The 21,101-nt window shown below is 36.9% G+C and overlaps 1 protein-coding gene across 4 annotated transcripts in view; it reads left to right on the top strand.

The window, feature by feature from the left end:
* Positions 1–21,101, top strand: part of Abcb4 (ATP binding cassette subfamily B member 4) — a 53,322-nt gene that overhangs the window by 7,622 nt on the left and 24,599 nt on the right. For 2 of the 4 annotated variants that reach the window (XM_048339942.1, XM_048339945.1), the window contains exons 5-15: positions 2,188–2,245; positions 3,572–3,763; positions 5,162–5,333; positions 6,453–6,577; positions 9,127–9,298; positions 11,019–11,132; positions 12,413–12,523; positions 12,631–12,756; positions 14,389–14,592; positions 15,162–15,332; positions 20,869–21,030. In XM_048339942.1, coding sequence (XP_048195899.1) covers positions 2,188–2,245; positions 3,572–3,763; positions 5,162–5,333; positions 6,453–6,577; positions 9,127–9,298; positions 11,019–11,132; positions 12,413–12,523; positions 12,631–12,756; positions 14,389–14,592; positions 15,162–15,332; positions 20,869–21,030 — 1,607 coding nt within the window. Of the gene's footprint in view, positions 1–2,187; positions 2,246–3,571; positions 3,764–5,161; positions 5,334–6,452; positions 6,578–9,126; positions 9,299–11,018; positions 11,133–12,412; positions 12,524–12,630; positions 12,757–14,388; positions 14,593–15,161; positions 15,333–20,868; positions 21,031–21,101 lie in introns of those variants that run through there. The other 2 variants (XM_048339944.1, XM_048339946.1) reach the window with 2 other exon arrangements.

Raw genomic sequence — 21,101 nt, 5'->3', positions numbered from 1 at the left:
GATCAGAATAGAAAGCCCCTCAAATGTTGTCAGTTTCTAATATTTATTCTTTGGTAGTTTTTGGAAATGGTATCATCATATCTCTTTGGAAAACATGGAATCTTTAAGGGATACTCACTGTAAATTCAGTTAAGGTTTATTCAAATTCATGGAGGCAAGAAATAAGAGTTCTATACTGAGATCCTAATTCATCAGAAAGAAGCGATTTTTATCTAGTCTGTTCTTTAGAATTGTTGGATTCTTGGGGAACTAGATGGCATGGAAGCCAAGCGAGAATAGAATGTTAGAAGGGAAATAGGTTAAAATTACAAGAGGGTCTAGACAATGACTCACTGTGAATGCAACAAGCCCATCCTTGTCAGCATAATGAAGCTACTCTATGACAGAGTTTTCTCTCACAATGATTCAGTTGTGCAGAAACTATGTACAAAGTATTTTGTATCCAAAACCTTAAGGATAGAGTGATAGAAAACTGTTCATCTGCAGAATATCAAAGGACTTGTTTTCTTTCATGCCAAGTCTGTTGGCTTAAAATAATCCTGAAAATTCAGTGGGGAAATTGACCCCACCCCACACACATGTATTTGGTATTACTTTGTGGTTGAGGGGACAAGGTGTATTTGAGCCCCAAGTTTCATTAATTAAACAGCTCTTGTACTCCTTGAGCAAACACCACTTCTTTATTTTATGGTTTAATAGTTCTACATGATAGAAAAACACAATGCAACAGCAATACTTACAAGACAATACATTGTAAATTAACTGTACAACTTGGGGGGGTGGTGATTGGAGTGGGGGAAAGTAGGAGAAAAATGAGGGGAGAGGTAAGAAGTTTGACAAGAAATGTACTCACTACCTTATGTATGTAAATGTAATCCCTCTGTACATCACCTTGACAGTATTATTTTTTTTTTTCCAGTCCTGGGCCTTGGACTCAGGGCCTGAGCACTGTCCCTGGCTTCTTTTTGCTCAAGACTAGCACTCTGCCACTTGAGCCACAGCACCACTTCTGGCCCATTTTCTATATATATGGTGCTGGGGAATAGAACCCAGGGCTTCATGTATATGAGGCAAGCACTCTTGCCACTAGTACAGAGCCTGGTGTGTAGTAAATTTCAATGAATTTTAGCTATTATTAAAACATAAAGCAGAATGTGGAGACATACCTGTAACCTGATCACTTGAAAGGCTAAATCAGGAGGGTGGGGCCACACAGCTAGATCTATCTCAAAACAAAAAATGAAAAATAACAATAAAATTGTTTTAAAACCATGAGTACTAAGAAAGGCTCACTAGTAGTATCTAATTACTCAAATTAGTGTATATGTGTTCCCTTTAGCTTCTTACTACTGTAAGTATACTAGACTTTAATATTCCCAGTAAATGAGGTATGTATTGTAGAATGGAAATTGCTAGTGGACCATGACTTCTCTTTGAACAACTCAATTATCTTCTTGGTCATTAATTTTTTTCTCCTTTTCAGTGAATGTCATTTGGCCTTCCTCTTGCTTATGTTATAAGGGAGTATATATGAGAAAAATGAAAATATCAAAAATTTATAGACTTGTGGATTTGTATTCTGAGCCACCTCCAAAGAAGTGCCCATTGAATCTTAGGTTTTCCATTTCTGTAATTTCTTTTTCACTCCTCTGTCCTCTGTATTTCTGACTTCCCTGTCCCTCTGCTCTTCATCAGCCCCTCTGTTCTGCCTTGGGGAGTTGCTTTGCTGAAGGCCCAAGAGCGCTAAGAAAGGAGAGTCTGGGAGAGCTCATCTCCTCACTTGGGACTGCTATATGCTCTACTCAAAAGCCTTGGGTTTTGTGTTTGACTAAAGTGAAAAGTGTGCATGAATATGAAAAAGGAGAAGTTTCCTTAGAGAAAATGATAGGATCTTTTATGTATTGTTCACATATTTTTTATTATTATCTTCAAGTAGATACAATTCAACATGTCAGTTTATGAGCACAATGATCTTGATCAGTGTCACTCCTTTTATAATTTTCTCTCATTTATCTCAACTCCACTCATCCATGTATTTCTACATTTTGATGTTTTATATATATATATATATATATATATATATATAATTGATGTTTCCTATATAACTATTTACATAGTTACACTCTTAAGAAAGTCTGGCAATGTCTATTTAACCTTACAAATTATTATTCTTTCTTTTTTATTTAGTGAATTTTTCACTGTCAATGCTAAATCCAGGCAGAATTCTGGAAGAAGAAATGACTAGGTATTTGAATATGTATATGGGGGGGGGGTCGATGGCAAATGCTTTTTAACATTTCACTGAAAAATAATCTTGAACTATAGAGTGGTGAAAATACACACAGAACACCTGCAATCTTAGCTCATATCCCCCTCTCCTCATTTGTGCCTTAACCCCCATTTCAAAAATTTATATACATCAAACCCTTCACTTCCAAGTGACTTCTAGGAATAAAGGTGTTTTCCTACATAACCCTGGGGCAGTTATCAACTTAAGTGAATTTAATATTGATACAGTACTCCGATCTAGTCTGTCATCTATATTGTAATTTTATTATTTGAACCAACAGGTTCATTTAGGGCATCCCTTCTCCCTTAGTCTTCCTAATAGAAGTCACAAAAGCCTGAAACATGATGATTATGTAGTTGCATATCAGTTCACTTTGCTGATTAAAATGATGGCTATCTGTTGAAGTAAGCCTGAAAGGTGCCTATCTAGAAACAGTTGAGAACATTAGATGAAAAATGTCTTTGAAATAAGGAAACTTGTAAGGACTCTTGAGGGAGTGTGATAGTTTTTAGTTATTGGATTTAGTTTTCACTCCAAATTGATCTGAGTTCATGTATATTTTAAAGCATTTTCAAGCTATAACACCTGAAGAATTTTTGAGATTTTTGAAGCTGGCGGCTCATACCTGTAGTCATAGCTACTAAGGGAGCTGTGATCTGAGGATCTTGGTGAAAAGCCAGACCAGTGAGCAAAGTCTGTGAGAGATTTATTTCCAATTAAGCACCAAAAAAGCTGGAAGTAGAAGCATGGCTCAATTGATAGAGTCCTATCCTTGAGCAAATAAGCACAGGGACAGTTCTCAAGCCCTGAGTTCAAGCCCCAGGATGTGCGTTTACACATACACACACACACATACACACACACACACAGAACTGGGAGGATTACACTGAGTACCATTTTACTTGCTCTATTTACTTGTATATTTTCAGTATGTGAATAGTTGTGAAGTTTTTCAGTACAAGATATGAATCTAAGATACACTTATGTAAGAAGTGTCAAATAACAAATTCATATCATAAAATGAACTGGCACCTTTTTTTGCCATTAACCACTACAATATCTATTTTCATCAAAGGATAGTTCATTTACATAGATTTGCCATCCTCATGCTCATCATCTTGTCATTTAAAAAAAGAACAAATTCAAAGTGTACTTGTTACAGTGTCCTTCGCAGTTTTTGTGAAACTTATTACATTGTTTAATTTCCAATTCTTAAATAACCCTCTAGAAAGAGATGAACAAAAGATGCTCTTGAAAAGAGCCTTTCCAATTCTTTTCCAGGTATGCCTACTACTATTCAGGATTAGGGGCTGGAGTTCTTGTTGCTGCCTATATACAAGTTTCATTTTGGACTTTAGCAGCTGGCCGGCAGATTAAGAAAATCAGGCAAAAATTTTTTCATGCGATTCTACGACAGGACATAGGCTGGTTTGACATTAACAGCACCACAGAACTGAATACGCGGCTAACAGAGTAAGTGAGTTACTGTTAATCTCACATTCTCATTAAGAATTGAAGCACTATGTAAACATTTGTCAAGGGAAGGGGGATTTTAAACATAATAATTTTACCAGATTAAGGGCTTGATATAAATTGGAGCTGTAACAAAAGGTTTTCCATCTCTATTAGCCCTTTCTTCAATTATGTAGTAGGTTTATTGGAGGACTTGCCTGTACATTTTATGCGTGTTTATTTTTCATGGAGCTTACTACAGTGTCTGACAGGCATTAGACCTTCAATAAGATGATTGAGGAAATTAACACATAATTACCTTATTACACAGAGCCTTGCCTTAATTAGATGTTGACATTTTTCTTAATAAATATGTGAAGGTCTATTATATGCTAAGCATTATTCCACAGTGGGAGGGGTAGGACATGGGGGAAGAAGAGGGGAAAGGAAATGTCTCCGTATTTTTAGCCCTAAAAGGCCAGCAGCAGGAGATAAGATGCTAGACTTTTCCTGACAGGAAGCTCTGGCAAGAGCAAGGTGAGCAAGTGGGGTTAAGATAGGAAGGAAGATGAACGGATTCTGGGCTTTAAAGGCCTTGGTAAGGACTTAGTGTTTACTCTGAAAGAGATGGAGGTTTGGAATTGAGGGGTCATATGGTCAGACTTCCATTTTGGGACAGGTTGCCATGAAAATAGGAGCAAGGGTAGAAGGAAGGAGCTATTTCCTTATTACCATGCTACTTAGGTTGACTGAAATACTTGGGACCAGAAGTGTTTTCAATTATGGAGGGTTTTAGCGTTTGAACTATTTACATAGACTTCACCAACTGAGAATCTTCTTTCTGGAAACTTGAAATTTGTTGAACACCAATGTAATGATCAAAAAGATTCCATGTTGAGCACGGTGTTGAACTGTAATCCAAGCTTTCAGGAGGCTGAGGCAAGGGGAAGTTGAGGCAGAGAGACCAGCCTGTGCTATATAGCAAGATCCTGTCTAAACACAAAACAACAGCAAACAAAAGCAACAACAGCAAGGAAACAAATTTTGATATTTTTGGAATACTCAATATGTAGTAGGAAATGAGACTCCCATAATAATTTTCTTGCTTTTCCTAACTCTGGCTTTTAAACAAATTGATTCATTTGTTCAAAATGTTAAAGCTTCTCTAACAGGATTGACTAATTTAGTAGTATCAACTTTAATAGAACTAACCTCTTGGAAACATGAACTAATCCTGATTTTCATTCTTCGTTCAGAATTTAGGTGGGGAAAATATCATTCACGAGGCTAAGACTCTGAGAGAGGCTTACAGTAGTGTGGACATATTTTTTATTTGTCTGTGTATTTGTTAAATTATCTACTTCACCTTTATAACTGAAGACCTCCTGCCTGTAACCACTTAGGTGTGATCTTTTTTAGTGACATCTCCAAAATCAGTGAAGGAATTGGTGACAAGGTTGGAATGTTCTTTCAAGCAATAGCCACGTTTTTTGCAGGATTCATAGTGGGATTCATCAGAGGATGGAAACTTACCCTTGTGATAATGGCCATCAGCCCTCTCCTGGGGCTCTCTACAGCTGTTTGGGCAAAGGTCTGTGAAACATGAGGATGTTCATGAGGGTTAATCCACCCCATATAAAGTTCTTTTTAACATCCAGAGGTCTGGTACTTGTTCGGTGCTAAATGTTAGTAGAAACCACTTCCAGAAATGTGTTGCTCATATGATGGGGAAATAATTTTGATGGACTTAAAATGTCAGTTCTAACCTCAACTACAGAGTTTTGAGGACTTTTTGTGGTTGTTCTTTTAGGGGGATTTTGTAGGGTTGTTTTTTTTTTCCCCTATCATGTTACTTGTTTGCTTAAATCTCATGGCATAGTAGTTTATTGATTTTTAAATTTTTATTATCAAACTGATGTACAGAGAGGTTACAGTTTCATATGTTAGGCATTGGATATATTTCTTGTACTGTTTTTTACCTCGTCCCTCATTCCCCCCGGCATAGTAGTTTAAATGATACACATGGTTATGTCTGTTTAACGAGACACACTTTAAAATAGAACATGCTTCTAAATTATTTTATTCAACTCTAAGATTTTCAGCTAAACTTGAGATTTGTTTTGCTTACTTTCAATTTTTACTTGTAGCATTCTAGCAGTTTTGCTTTGTAATCACACACACACACCCCTTCACTTCAGTCAACACTTCAGTGTAGAGAAATTTTACTTGTAATATGTGTCCATTCTGAGGCTGATGATTTACTTAGTGTACTACTTGTTACTTGTACCTTTTTTTGTTGCCTCTTGATTCCTTTCAAGAAGCCATCTTGTTGAATCATCTCATTATTTAGTAGAATGCCCTTGAGTAAGTTTGAAGGTACTCTTTTCATGGTAGTTTAAAATCATAATACAATAGAGGAAAACAGGGTGAATCTTTGAATCTTTTCAAAGCAAAAACTTTCTTAGGTATGAAATGTAAGAGAATTATGTATGGATTTCCTTTTCCTGACTACTCTTGGGGTGCTGTGGCTAGGTTATCAGACCTAGCCTTTGTGGGAGGTATGAACACCATGGGATCTTGTATATAGAGTGACATTCATTATGTGAGTTTTATGTCTGGTAAAACATAGACAGGACTTGGAAACAAAAATCAGTTAAGGAACTGCACAGACTTTTAACTTTTCTCCCCATTTGTTTCTCTTTCTGTCCAGATTCTCTCTGCATTTAGTGACAGAGAACTAGCTGCCTATGCAAAAGCAGGTGCCGTGGCCGAAGAGGCTCTGGGGTCCATCAGGACTGTGATAGCTTTCGGGGGCCAGAACAAAGAGCTGGAAAGGTCAGGAATGTTCTTGTCCATTGATTCAAAGAACCCTCTCTTACATTTTGTTGCTCCTTTGTTTGTGGTATGTGTTTATTCCTTCTCTTTTCTCATAGTAACCCTTATATCAAAAAGTAAAAATACCCTTTATTGCTGGTTGTGGGGTGATAGCAGGCTCCCATTTAGGAGCCTCCACAGTTCCCAGTCTCTTGTCTTCAGACTCCTTTGGCAGTCTGGTGATGCCTCAAGATTTCCTTTCTGAAATCATGTTTTTAAGTGCATGAATCATGGTATGTTGGGTTATAAAGGACACCATATATATTGAGATCATTTATCAACATGTCTTAATTTTATATTTTTCACTTCCTTAAAGACCATATGTTAGAATATAGAAGGAAAAAAATAACCCTGAGGAGATATGGACCTTTAGGTTGTAGCCCAGGAATTTTTTAGGGCCATACGAGTCTTCCATAGAACAAGGCAAAGCTTCAAACCAAACAAGATTTTACAGATAAAACTGATACATCAAGAGTGGAACCTATTTAATGTGTACATCCTGATCAGCTTGGAGATAAATATACGGCTATGGGAAAGATTTTCTGCTTGTTTTAAATCTGTATTTCCTTTCAATAACAGCACTTCTTAATATAGTTGAAATATGGGCCCATAAAGGTACCTTCTTTTGCTATAAGACTCGACAAAAATTCTCTGGAAATTCTCCATTAAGAAAGCAAAGATTCTCCCAATCCCTGCCATTTCATTTTCTTTTCTTTTTTTTTTTCTATTCCTTAATCTCTCTTCCAATCAACATGTTTCTGGTTCTCTAACATCTTCCTTTTCTCTCTCTCACGGCTGCTTGCTGTGCACAATAGTCCACACAGACCACACTAACCCTCAGTTGGACCTCAGGATGTCAGTGTAATCTTGCTGCTCCATTAGCCTTGGTAAGCAAGCCACCTAAGTGAAGGTAATGATGGCATATCCACCACTGTCACTGGCGCTCTGTGTCACATTGGGGCAGGTGGAAATCTTTGCTGCATGTGCCTGGAGACTTGGCTACACAAAGTAGTTCCAGTCCTGGAGGTAGCATGCTATCTTCCCAAAAGAGCAGCTCTGCTCAAAGAATGCAAGAAAAAAAGAAAGAAAGAAACATAGGAAAGTAACCTGAAGAGTTGGGTGCTTTTAGTCATTAAAAAGGCATTTTTTTAAGAGCAGCACACACTTTTAAGAATAAAATGGGAACTAGAGGTGTGGCTCACATGGTAGAGCACCAGGTATGAGTGAAAATGCCAAGTAAGAGCATGAGTCCCTGAGTGCAAGCTCTAGTAATTTTTAAAACATAACAGTTATTTTCTGTCAAATAAAAAAAGAAATTAATAAATTTATATGTCACATTTGGTTGAACTAGAAATGAATGGTGTTACTAGACTATTTGTTAAGAAAGGGAAATATTCAGCTGGGCACAGTGGCTCATGCTATTAAATCCTAGCTACTCAAGAGGCTGAGATCTGAGAATTGTCGTGCAAAGCTAGCCTGAGCAGGGAAGCCTGTGAGACTCTCATCTCCAATTAACCTCTAAAAAGCTAGAAGTGAAGCTCACTGAAGTAGTAGATTGATAGCCTTGAGCGTAAAAGTTCAGGGCTAGTGCCAGGCCCTGAGTTCAGGCCCCAAAATGGGCACAAATCTTTAAGAAATGAGAGGGTAGACTTATGGAAATGTGAAAATGACCCTTCCCCTCACATAACTAACATCAGCCAGTATTTTTGTAATCTTAAAAGTTAACAGAATTGTTCTAAACATTTGTACCTTTATATATAATTGTATAAGCTAGTAATACAAATTTGAATTATTATTCAAAAACAGTGATAAGATGAGCAAAATTTAGGAAAAAATAATGTTCTAATGCAATTGTAGTAATAATAACAGTAATGGACAGATAGGCCAACTATGTGCACTTACTACCTTTTTTAATTGTCTATGAGCTTCACAATTATCTCCTTAAGTAGGCATTATTAACTCCATTTTTTCAAGAAATGAAACAAAACAGAAAAAAAATGAAGGAGAAATGTATATCCCACAGTGACTACTATGAAGCCCCAAGTTTCCATATATAAATCTGTCCTCAGACAACAGGGCAATCAATGAAGATTTTCTTTTCTCTAGAAAAGAGAAATGCACCTAAGTTTAGGATCTTTTTAAGAGTCAAGAATAGCATTTGTATTTTGGTGCTATTGTTTGGCTTCTCTTCCTTTCTAATACTGACTTGTGATAATGGGCAGGAAGGTGATGGAAAACCAGAGGTGAGACTTAAATCCTGAAACAACCGCAGGAACTCTGGTTGCCCAGTAGTAACTAAGGGAATTGGGTCCAGACCAGCAAAGAGCAGGCTTGGATGTGTTCTAGGACAAGGTGATCCCGAATTGAGTCACATCCCAGCAAACTGAGTCTCACAAAAGGGTTATTTCCTTGATTGCTTTGTTCCACAAACCTCCAACACAGGAGGTGAATACAGCTCACATGATAAATTGATATTCTTCTCATAACATTTCCCCCTCATTTTCTGGTAGGTATCAGAAACATTTAGAGAATGCCAAACAAATTGGAATTAAAAAAGCTATTTCAGCAAACATTTCCATGGGCATTGCCTTCCTGTTAATATATGCGTCCTATGCACTGGCCTTCTGGTACGGATCCACTCTAGTTATATCGAAAGAATATACTATTGGAAATGCAATGACAGTAAGTAATTTTCCTAATATTTGAAATTATTATTCTCCATCTAACTTGTCTTTCCTTTCAAATTCCTTCTTTTGAGAGAAGAGCCATTTTCCTAGGTTTTTGACTTTCAGTTCATCTTTTCTATTCTGTGGGCAGAGCTGGCTTTCTGAAACACACTTCATAATTAGGAGTGGGGGAAAATAATAGGCCGAGGTTAGATGACTGGAGAAACATATACAGAAGGAAATAAAAGTGGAAAATATTTATGAATGAATAAATTTGAATAGAAAGCTTATAAAACCTGAACTTCTTTGTCATACTAAACGTAAGGTCTTGGATATAATTTGGCCCTGTGGTGATGACAGTTGGCATCTTCAAAATGCTTCTTACAGTGGAATTGTCTGCCTTCACAGAGGGGTTCAAGGCTGTTGAGTTATGAACTTCGATGATTGCTGAGTCTCCTTTACTTGCTTCCATATTTTTCATTAGCATCCAGATTAGCAGTTCACCCACTTTTTCACTTCCTCATTCCTACTGAAATTTTGTAAGGAAGGGAGATGTGATCCCTTCTCTACCATTCACCTTTATGAGCTTGTCTTCTTGATTTCCTCCTTTTTAGCTGTAGATAATGATATCTTCCCTGTTGGGCTGAGGGTAATGACCACCGTGAAGGAGCAAAAGCAAAGCACTCCACACAGAGGGTTCCACCAGTGTAACTTATAACATTTATTTTGGCAGAGATAGTCTTCTTACTGGTCCTTATCAATAATTGCACATAAAGGGTTAGGTGCGTGACTGATTTGGGTTCTGGATACATGAATGTTACTTACTGTATAGGCAGATATTTCATCAGATCTGAAAAGTAATTTCTCTTCATTTATATTTTTCTCTGCTAAGTTATGTTATTAATCTGGATTTCTAAGGCTGTATTCTGGGCCCTTCCATTTTAGCTATTTTTCAGATAAAAGTATAAAAGGAAATTTGCTGTAGTATACTACACCATTAAAGGAATTATTGGCCAGTGCACACAGGAGTAGTTTACTGTTTTATAAATGGTGAACTGTTATTTTTAATGTTAAAAATCATATCCATATGAGTGATTTTAGAGGAAAATTTCATGAGGCCAGAATATGTTCCATAATAAATATGTTATGTAATTCTGAGTAGATATGCATAAACTATATAAGATATAATAATAACACTGACAGAAAAATATTTCTTTCTGGTGGCATAGCTTTAGTGTCAACAATAAGCCTGAAAATCCCTTCTGTTATACATTAGGAGAAGAGCAACTGGTAACTTGGAAACCTAGACAAAAAGTTTTGAGGCTGAAGAAACCCACTGGGGTAGTAAAAGACTATGGTAATCTTGTCAATTTTGCTCCTTATTAATTTTCACTTTTGAAACAATAAAAGTGCTTATTATCACAATTTGAGCACTGCAAATTTTGTACCAATTTGATCACTGCATGATTTTTTACCAAGTTATTATAATCTGTTCCACAAGATGTACACCCCAACCAAGATGAAATTACTAAAAACGTTTTTAAAAAAAATCTTTAGTGGTTCTAGGGATTAAATCCAGGTTCTTGAGCATGTTAAGCAAGTTCTTGACCAACAAGCTATATTCCTAGTTCTAAAACTACCAGAAAATTTGGAAAGGACAAACTTACATTTAATTCTTTATATTGTATGTTTGAAGTGCCAGAAGGTGGCATAATTTCTACTTGTGTTCTTCTCAGGTCTTTTTTTCAATCCTAATTGGGGCTTTCAGTATTGGCCAGGCAGCCCCCTGTATTGATGCTTTTGCCAATGCAAGAGGAGCAGCATATGTGGTCTTTGACATTATTGATAATGTGAGTCATTTATTTTTTTTCATTTACTATTTTAATGCTCAAACAGTTTTTGAAGTGTTAGAGTACACACTTTGAATCAAGTATATAGTATATTGAATATATTAGACTGACTACAGTTAAACACATTTTTATATGTGTGCCCGTGCTAGTTATTGAACCCGGGACCTAGGCTCTGTCCCTTAGCCTTTTCAATTGGGTGGATCACTAACACTTGAGCCACAGCTCCATTTCCAGATTTTTGGTGATTAATTGGAAATAAGAACCTCATGGACTTTTCTGTCTGGCTGGCTCTGAACCTTCATCCTCAGATCTCAAAAGTAGCTAGGATTAGGGGCATGAGCTATTGACATTGGCCTACAGTGACACTTAATAGCATGAAACTAATGACATCTTCATGGGAATTAATGGCACAAATTCACTTTCAGAAAGCAAATTTGTACTGGTGTATTATTATCATTATTATTCATGACAAAAATACTCCTTTTCCAGTTTTTTTCTCTTTTTTATACTGTGTCTAGATCGAGGTAATTATGGTTACTATACATGATGATGGTTGAGTAGAGGATAGACAAATTATTGGTAGAACCAAAATTAACAAATGCTTTGCTGTGTGTGGCATTCCCAATTATCACTGCATTTTAAATTTTGGTTTGAGACTTTGATTTTGAATCAATTATATTGAATAATTTTGAACTGACAAGTAAAAAGAAAATACTTTTGACATAGCAAAGTATATCACTGAATTTCCACAAATAAAGTACATGGATGATTATTAATTTGATTTAAGAAACACCTCTATTTTGTTGATCTATGTCGTGAGAAAATTGCTCAGCTTCTGAATATGTTGAAAGTCTACACTGAATATTGTGCTAATCAGTCAGTCAACCCAATCCATTATGTTTACTATTCATGAGTAAGCCAAATTTCACCAAATGCTGAAATACTGACCCTATCAAGAATAGTTTGTTTTTGTTATTAAAGTTGTATAAATACGCATATTTGACCTATTAGAAAACTTATAAAGATGTATCAGAAGCTTAAAGCAAAATATTTCATGAAATGTCATGAGTAGTCCTTATGTACTTTTCAGAAAAGTCTATTTATTTTTTGAAAAGAGATGTCTCAAATACTACATACATCACACATTGAGTCATTACCCTCAGTTCTGTATGAAGCAGAATGTGCTATTGTAGAGTTTATTTTGGGAGTTTGCTGAATCGTATTCCTTAATAATGTAATTGTTCAGTGATAAAATAGTCATTGAATTTTGTTTTATTTAGAATCCTAAAATTGACAGTTTTTCAGAAAGAGGACACAAACCAAACAGCATCAAAGGGAATTTGGAGTTCAGTGATGTTCACTTTTCTTATCCATCTCGAGCTAATATCAAGGTACTGTAAGTAATATTTATAGACTTCCAAACTCAGATTGATTGTTTAGTCATCTTTAGGACTATATTGCAAAGTGTTTTTTCTTTATTTATGCTTTCTTCTTCCAGATCCTGAAAGGACTCAACCTGAAGGTACAGAGTGGGCAGACAGTGGCCCTGGTTGGCAACAGTGGCTGTGGGAAAAGCACGACGGTCCAGCTGATCCAGAGGCTCTATGACCCTGATGAGGGTACGGTAAGTGGGAAAAAGCACGTTCTTCTGAGGGAGAGGTTGGGTACCAATTGCTTTTTAGGAACTGCTTTTGTTTTAGTTTTTACTGACAAATTTGTGTGTGCCTTTAGATTTGATAAAGGGGCTACAACATTGCAACACATCTGGATAGCATGCGCGCATGTGTGCGTGCACACACACACACACTTGAAACATTTACTGTTACATAAATGTAATACTTAATATTAAAATATTAAGTGTAATATCTGAGAAATTAAAATATGTTTGAAGATACCTATGATAAGATTTGAACTTGCAAATCTGTTTATTTTGGCAGTGCTGGGATTTGACATCCAGGCTTTGTGCTTGCTTGGCAAGCACTCCCCCACTCCAGCCACTCCACCAATCTCTTTTTTGTGCTGGTTATTTGGAGCATAGGTCTCACTTTCTGCCCAGGATGACCTGAACTATGACCCTCCAATTTTTGCTACTTCTTCATGTGTTTTTTTCTCTTCCAGTGCTGGGCTTGAACTCAGGACCTCTTGCTCTCACTTGGCTTTTTCAGTCAAAACTGGTGCTCTACCACTTGAGCTACACCTCCACTTCTTTGTTCTTCCCTTTGTTGCTGGGGTGAGAGACATTCTCTACTGCACCTGTTCATTGTGCTTCTCTCAGAGTTTAGAGTGCTCTCCTGTGTCCAAGCATGGGTTAAGTAAGGCTCATGAACCTTTTTATTCCCCCCAATCTCCACCTTCCAAGTAGGTAAGACTACAGGATTAAGGCATCACACCTGGCTGAACTTGCAAAAGTTTTTAGAACAAACAGAAGTCTATCAAATGTTTTAAGAAATGACACATTTATGTGCAATACATTTATATAGTATATGCAAATGAAAACAGAAATAAACTATTGCCTCACAGCTATCAAATAGAAAAGAAAAAATGCAAATGCCAGTACTAGTAAATGATAATAAAGAAGATACATAAGTGTGTATGTATATATAATACATATAGTCCTGCTGCCATGATAATTTATTAAAATATTTTGAAAAGTTTGTTTAGTCCTCATTCATCATTAACTGCCCTGCAAACCTTAACCACTGTATACATCAGTAGCCATTGCCAAAGGAGAAAAAGAAATCATATTCTTCAACTTGGTAGTTCCTTGCTTTTACAATTAGTTTTGAAAGGAAGCCAAATGTCCAAAAAAGGAGAAATGCTAAAATAGATGAAGGTATATTAAGTATAGAAAAACACCATAATCCCATCACAGTTATATATACACTAGGTAGATAAGTTGTTGTTTTAGCATTTGGTCAGTAAAAATAAAGCCATAGTAAAAACATGTAACTAGGGCAAGGTTATAACTCAGTTGCTACAGTGCCTGCCTAAGCATACCAAGACACTGGCTTGATTCCCACCATCCTAAAAACAAGCAAACAAACATTGAGCCAAAATTAACTTCTGGAAAATAATCCATTCATGGACAAACAACAAATCAGAAAATAAATATAAAAACATTTTTATTTTTACATATTACTGCTAATTCTCATTTGTAATTGGTGAAATATGTTCAATATAAACTAACTTCATAAATCCTGATACTTAGATATCACATTGTTTAAAATATTGAATAGGGTATTTTTTTTTCTTTCAGATTAGCATTGATGGGCAGGATATTAGGAACTTTAATGTAAGGTACCTCAGGGAAATAATTGGAGTGGTGAGTCAGGAGCCAGTGCTATTTTCTACCACAATTGCTGAAAATATTCGTTATGGCCGTGGAAATGTCACTATGGAAGAGATAAAGAAAGCTGTCAAAGAAGCCAATGCCTATGAGTTTATCATGAAGTTACCACAGGTAAAGGTTCTGATAATGGAGTTCTGAAAGTTAGAATTGCACCTCATGGAACTGAGTTCTTCAAAAGTTATGTTAATATTTGGCATGCAATAGTGTCCAACTTCATTAGCTAAATCTTTGGAATTATTCAGGCTTTAGGAGATTATTCTGTAAGTAAATAGTGTACAATTTTACATAAAGAATATATATATATATTAATAATTCAGGAGGGAAACAAAACAGAATATAAAACACAAATAGTCTTAAGTCTTACCTCTCTAAAAAAACTAAAAAAAGAATATATATTAGTTTTAAATAATTCATGGTTTGTTTATTTTATTATAACTTAGGATATATTGGTGATAGTCAAAATGAACCCCTACTAGCCTTTATATGTTCGTACCCAACTCCTTCCTTACTCTTCTGTATTTAAAATTACTTCAAGGGAGACTGAAGATATAGCTCAATGATAGAGTACTTGACTAACATGTTCAAGGACTTGGGTTTAAACACCACCACAGTACATTTAAAAATGAAGAGAAGTTAAATAAAATGAAATACTTCATAACATACTCTCCCACATTTTGTAGAAATTTGAAACCTTGGTTGGAGAGAGGGGAGCCCAGCTGAGTGGTGGACAGAAGCAGAGAATCGCCATAGCACGTGCCCTGGTTCGCAACCCTAAGATCCTCCTGCTGGATGAGGCTACATCGGCCTTGGACACAGAAAGTGAAGCTGAGGTCCAGGCAGCTCTGGATAAGGTCAGTGCACCTAAACACCTGGGGGGATAGTAAATTGAAACTTTATTGCAAGTTCTTGCCAATTTTTTGAGGGTCTAGATTGAGAAATCAGAACACAAGGGCAGTTGAGGCTATTACATGGGGCCTTATTGATTTCCCCTTTCTGCCAGTTTCACGTGTTATCTGACAGAGATAAATGGTCCTGGCTTGTTTTGTTCAAAGTGCAGTGATCCCAGATCCAGTTCTATGTAATAATTGTTTACCTTTTATTTTCCTTTCTGCACCTGGGCTGTGCTTTAACTCAAAAGTGTTTGGGTAAAATTGGGCACTAGTAGTTCATACATGTGATCCTCGCTACTTAGGAGACTGACGTTGAGAGGACTGCAGTTCCAGGCTAGCCCAAGAAGAAAAGTGCATGAGACTCCTGCTGAATGGAGAGCAGAGCATGATGGGTACGCACCTGTTATCCCAGCTCAGTTAGCAAGCCTAATATAGACAGATGGCATGCCAGGAAGAAAGGAAGCAAGCCCCTCTCATAGAATAATTGTGGGGAGGGGCACAGGGCTGAAGGTCCTGCTCAGTCCTGCCTAGCAAGCACAAGCTCTTGAGTTCCAACCCCAGTACTGGCAGGGAGGGCTAAGGAAAAAAAATGATTTGTGGTAATCTTAGTTACTTGGGAGATGGATGTTTAAAGGAACCAAAATATGAAACAGATGAGCTTGGTATCTGATTAAATACAGAGTTTTTTTTAAGTTAACTTAAGATACATACATAGATATTTGTGTATAAACAAATAGTACAAGAAATGTATCCAATGCCTAAGGTATGAAACTGTAACCTCCCTGTAATTCAGTTTGATAATAAAAAAAATAGACTTTTTAGGGTAACGCAAGGTATAAGATTTTTTAAAGACATTCTAGAAAAAGATAAGACAAGATTTTTTAAATTTTTTTATTTTTTTATTGTCAAACTGATATACAGAGCAGTTACAGTTTCATACACTAGGCTTTGGATACATTTCTTGTACTGTTTGTTACCTCCTCCCTCATTCCCCCCTCCCCCCTCCCTTTCCCTTTCCCCTCATGAGTTGTTCAGTAGATTTACACTAAACAGTTTTGCAAGTATTGCTTTTGTAATCATTTGTCTTTTTTACCCTGTGTCTCTCGATTTTAGTATTCCCTTTCAGTTTCCTAGTTCTGATACCTGTATATACGGTTTCCAATGTACTCAGATAAAATACAGAGATAGTGCAGGTACAACCACAGAAAGGGGATACAAGAGGATCATCAACAATAGAAGCTATGGTTTCACATCGCATGTTGAAAGTAATTACAACAGTGATATAACAGTCATTTCCATAACATGGAGTTCATTTCACTTAGCATCATCTTTTGTGTTCATAAGGGTATAGCTATTGGGCTCTTGTGATCCTCTGCTGTGACTAGCCTAAACCTGTGCTAATTATTCCCTATGAGGGAGACCATAGAGTCCATGTTTCTTTCGGTCTGGCTCATTTCACTCAGTATAATTTTTTTCTAAGTCCTTCCATTTCCTTAGGAATGGGGCAATGCCATTCTTTCTGATAGAGGCATGAAATTCCATTGTGTGGGCTGGGAATATGGCCTAGTGGCAAGAGTGCTTGCCTCATATCCATGAAGCCCTGGGTTCAATTCCCCAGCACGACATATACAGAAAACAGCCACAGGTGGCACTATGGCTCAAGTGGCAGAGTGCTAGCCTTGAGCAAAAAGAAGCCAGGGACAGTGCTCAGTCCTTGAGTCCAAGCCCCTGGACTGGCAAAATAAATAAATAGCAATAATAATAATTCCACTGTGTATATGTACCACATTTTCCTGATCCATTCGTCTACTGAGGGGCATCTGGGTTGGTTCCAAATTCTAGCTATGACAAATTGTGCTGCTATGAATATTGTTGTGCTGGTGGCTTTAGTGTGTTCTTGTTGCAACAAATCAAAGAAAGGTTGGACAAATGGGACTGCATCAAACTGCAGAGCTTCTGCAGGGCAAAGGACATAGCTCGCAAGATAAACAGAAAGCCCACAGGTTGGGAAAAGATCTTTACCGGCCATACAACGGACAAAGGCCTCATATCTAAAATATATGCAGAACTAAAAAAATTACATTCCTCCAAAACAAAACCACAAAGAACCAATAGCCCCCTCAAAAAGTAGGCTAAAGACTTAAAAAGAGACTTCTCTGATGAGGAAATGAGAATGGCCAAGAGACATATGAAAAAGCGCTCTGCATCACTAGCCATGAAAGAAATGCAAATCAAAACAACACTGAGATTCCATCTCACCCCAGTAAGAATGTCCTATATCAAGAAAACTAACAATGAAAAATGTTGGAGGGGATGTGGCCAAAAGGGAACCCTAGTTCATTCTTGGTGGGAATGTAAACTGGTTCAGCCACTCTGGAAAGAGGTATGGAGATTCCTCAGAAGGCTAAACATAGAGCTCCCCTATGACCCAGCAGCCCCACTTTTGGGCATCTACCCAAAAGACCACAAACAAGATATGTTTTAAAAAGGAGAAAAAGAAGAGTTGACCTTAGAGTCCAGGTTTAAATCCTTTCCAGGATACAAATACTAAGTATAAACACTCTCCCTGTGCTAAAAGAATGGAGATGTTATTGGAGACGTTACTTTTCTGATATGAGCTCCACTAGAGAAACAACAATCTTGTAAGTTCACTTAATATTCACACAAATCACTCACTCTGTTTCAGCAGTGTCTCTGTGTTCTGTAGGATTTTGCCACTCTTGCTTGAGATAGCCTTTCATATTTCAACTTCAAAAGTAACCCACTGTCTAGAGATGTTTGGAATCACCATAGCCAGATTTACAATATCACTAACTGAATTCTCTTTCCTCCAGGAAAAACCACAGGATACCAGGTTGCCAATTTTTCCAAGGTTTCTAATTAAGTCACTTCCTATCCACTGGCAATTTCCTTATACTAGTGATACTGTATCTAGTGATGGTGCCAATGATCATTAACAGCATGGTGAACAATGTACAGCTACTACCAACTGCTCAAGGCTAGAGCTATAGTCTATATGTCTGTCTTTTTTACAGTTATTATTATAGTTATTTTGTTACAGTTATATCCAAAACCCTTATACCATTCACTTCAAGCCAGAACTTAATGGCTTGAAACAGTTTATATTTCTCACAAAACTGTGGGTTGGCAGGGTTGACCCTCCATTTTGTCTAGTCTTACTTCAGATCAGAATCAGCTAGGCTCAACCATTCAAGATGGCCTCATACCCATGTCTGGAAGTTGGTTATGGCTGCCTGTTATTTCCTAAAATTAATGTACATGGTCATGTTTTGTCTCCAAAGCACATATCCTAAGTCCTTGCATATAGTAGGGACTAGATAGTATTTACTGATTTGAATCATGATCTGGCTCATTGATAAAACACATGTCTACATTACAAAATAACAATAACTTGGCACTGGGAGCTCACATTTGTAATCCGAGCTAGGTAAGGAGGCTGAGATCCAGAGGATCAGATTTTATTCAAGGCCAACACAGACAGAAAAGACCTCTAGACTCTGTCCCTGAAATAACCAGCAAAACAGAGTGTGAGAGGTATGGCTCAAGAAGGAGAGAGCCCAGCCAAGCAAGAAAGCTGAGTGCTATTTTGCCAACATTGCAGAAAGACTAATGGATTTGTACCTTCCTTGTGCAGGCCTGTCTTTCATCCTGCACATACAAATTAGCAGAAGGTCCAATTTTCTTAACAGTTGTCCTTAGAAATTGGAACATTTAATTGCCAATGTCTTGTCATCATTGTGGTATCTGAGAAGTTTGAAGAAAACCCGATTTAAAAATCATACCTGTACTCTGGCCAATTTTTCTTTGACAAGAGTGACAGTTTCTAAACTTTAAGTTCACTTGTACTTTATCCTTCCTACATACCAGCCATTTACTCACAAGACTTATTAACACAATCATTGCTAGCAATCTGTCCATTAGTAGTGGTAGTATGAATATAATTATATTAATGAAATTGTTTTTATATGTGTTATATATAGACCAAGTCATATAACTTCCAAATCATTAAGTATTTGTGAATGCAAAATTCATATTAAAACTTAGCACTTATATGCTAAAATATCAAAGAATAGTCTTAAATGTTGCCCAAGAGAGTCATGTTCTAGTTTTGTTTGTTGGTTAGAGAAGCTTAATGTACTTACTTGGGGAAAAATAATACAGTTGTGATTTTTTCATTTATAAGCTTAATTATAACTTCTTAATCAAAATGCCTTTTAAAAAAATAGAGCAAAGGTACTCTGTTCATAAGGTTGGAAATACTCCCCTAGGTATGAATCAATTCCAAAATGCACAATTCACTGGTTTTCAGTATATTCATAAATCATGCAATCATTACCACTATCTAATTCCACAACATTTTCACTATTGCAGAAAAAGTCTAGTCACTCTCCCATTGCACCCTCAGCCCAGGGCCTCAGCAACTCCAGGCCACTTCTGCCTCTATGGGTTTGCCATTTTATTAAACAGAAGATAAAATATGGTCTTCAGTGTCTGGAAGTCTTACTTAGCACAGTTTCATCAATATTGTATAACTTCATCTCTTATTATGACCCTATGATACTCCCATCATATTCTTGGTTAAACATTCTTCAACTGATGGACATTTGAGTTGTTCCTACTTTTTGATTATTAGGAATCTATCCTCTCATTGTTATTTACATTTTAACTACTTGGGTGACTTAGGCTAAAATCTAATAAATGCATCCTAATGATATGGATTTATTGCTTCACAGTAGACATTGGTCTTTAGACGCTGTTGGAAAAAATAGGCTAGTGACTATCAGTTAGACTAGCCACTGTTAATGACATTAGTAATTTGACATCTATTACCCAAGAAGTCAATTATCATTAAATTTACCAAATCAGTATGGGTGGCCCTTGGCCTACCTAGCGAAGTGATTTATCAATTTTAACATACATGAAAATATTTGGGGAACCTGTTGAAGAGTAAAGGTACCAGTCTTTCTCCAGAATCTGAGATCCAATGTCTCTAAGCCATGCTTTGTATTCTCATACTCCTTGTACATTTTCAACTGAACTGTGTGGCCTTGCCATCAGAATTACCAGAATTACACTTAAGATCAGACTCTGGAGAAGGTAGTCACATGGCAATAACTTCCCTAATGTTTTTGCCAGAGTCTGTACCAAGCCTTATAACTCAGATCCAGGGCTCTCAAACAACTGGGAAAACATCTGAGAAGTAAATGTTTTTCTTGAGTGATACTGACACAACTATTGAACAGTCTATGTTCATACAAATGGCTGGCCACCTGTGGGATCTAGAACTCCAGTCTGGCCTTAATATTTTATGAAGAGTTATGCCTGCGCTCTCATCATACTGAGATCTAAAGTGTAAAAATACTCTCTCATCAACCATAAACACCCTCCACTCAAGGGCTTCATTGTGCATTGATACCTGACAGCATGCCAGCACTGTAACCCTGATGAACCACAATTTTGTCCTTTTCCCCTTTAGGCCAGAGAAGGCCGGACCACCATTGTGATAGCCCACCGGTTGTCTACAATCCGAAATGCAGATGTCATTGCTGGGTTTGATGATGGAGTCATTGTAGAGCAAGGAAGCCATGGTGAACTGATGAAAAAAGAAGGGGTCTACTTTAAGCTTGTCAACATGCAGGTATCTGTTTCCTACAGTCTTGTCTACTGTTTGGTATATTGTATTTTGATATAGCATTTTTAAATGATTAA

This window comes from Perognathus longimembris, chromosome 2 (genome assembly GCF_023159225.1).
Source record: "Perognathus longimembris pacificus isolate PPM17 chromosome 2, ASM2315922v1, whole genome shotgun sequence".
Lineage (NCBI taxonomy): Eukaryota > Metazoa > Chordata > Mammalia > Rodentia > Heteromyidae > Perognathus > Perognathus longimembris.
Note: the sequence above shows the minus strand (reverse complement) of the source record. Positions and strands in the feature narration are given on the sequence as shown.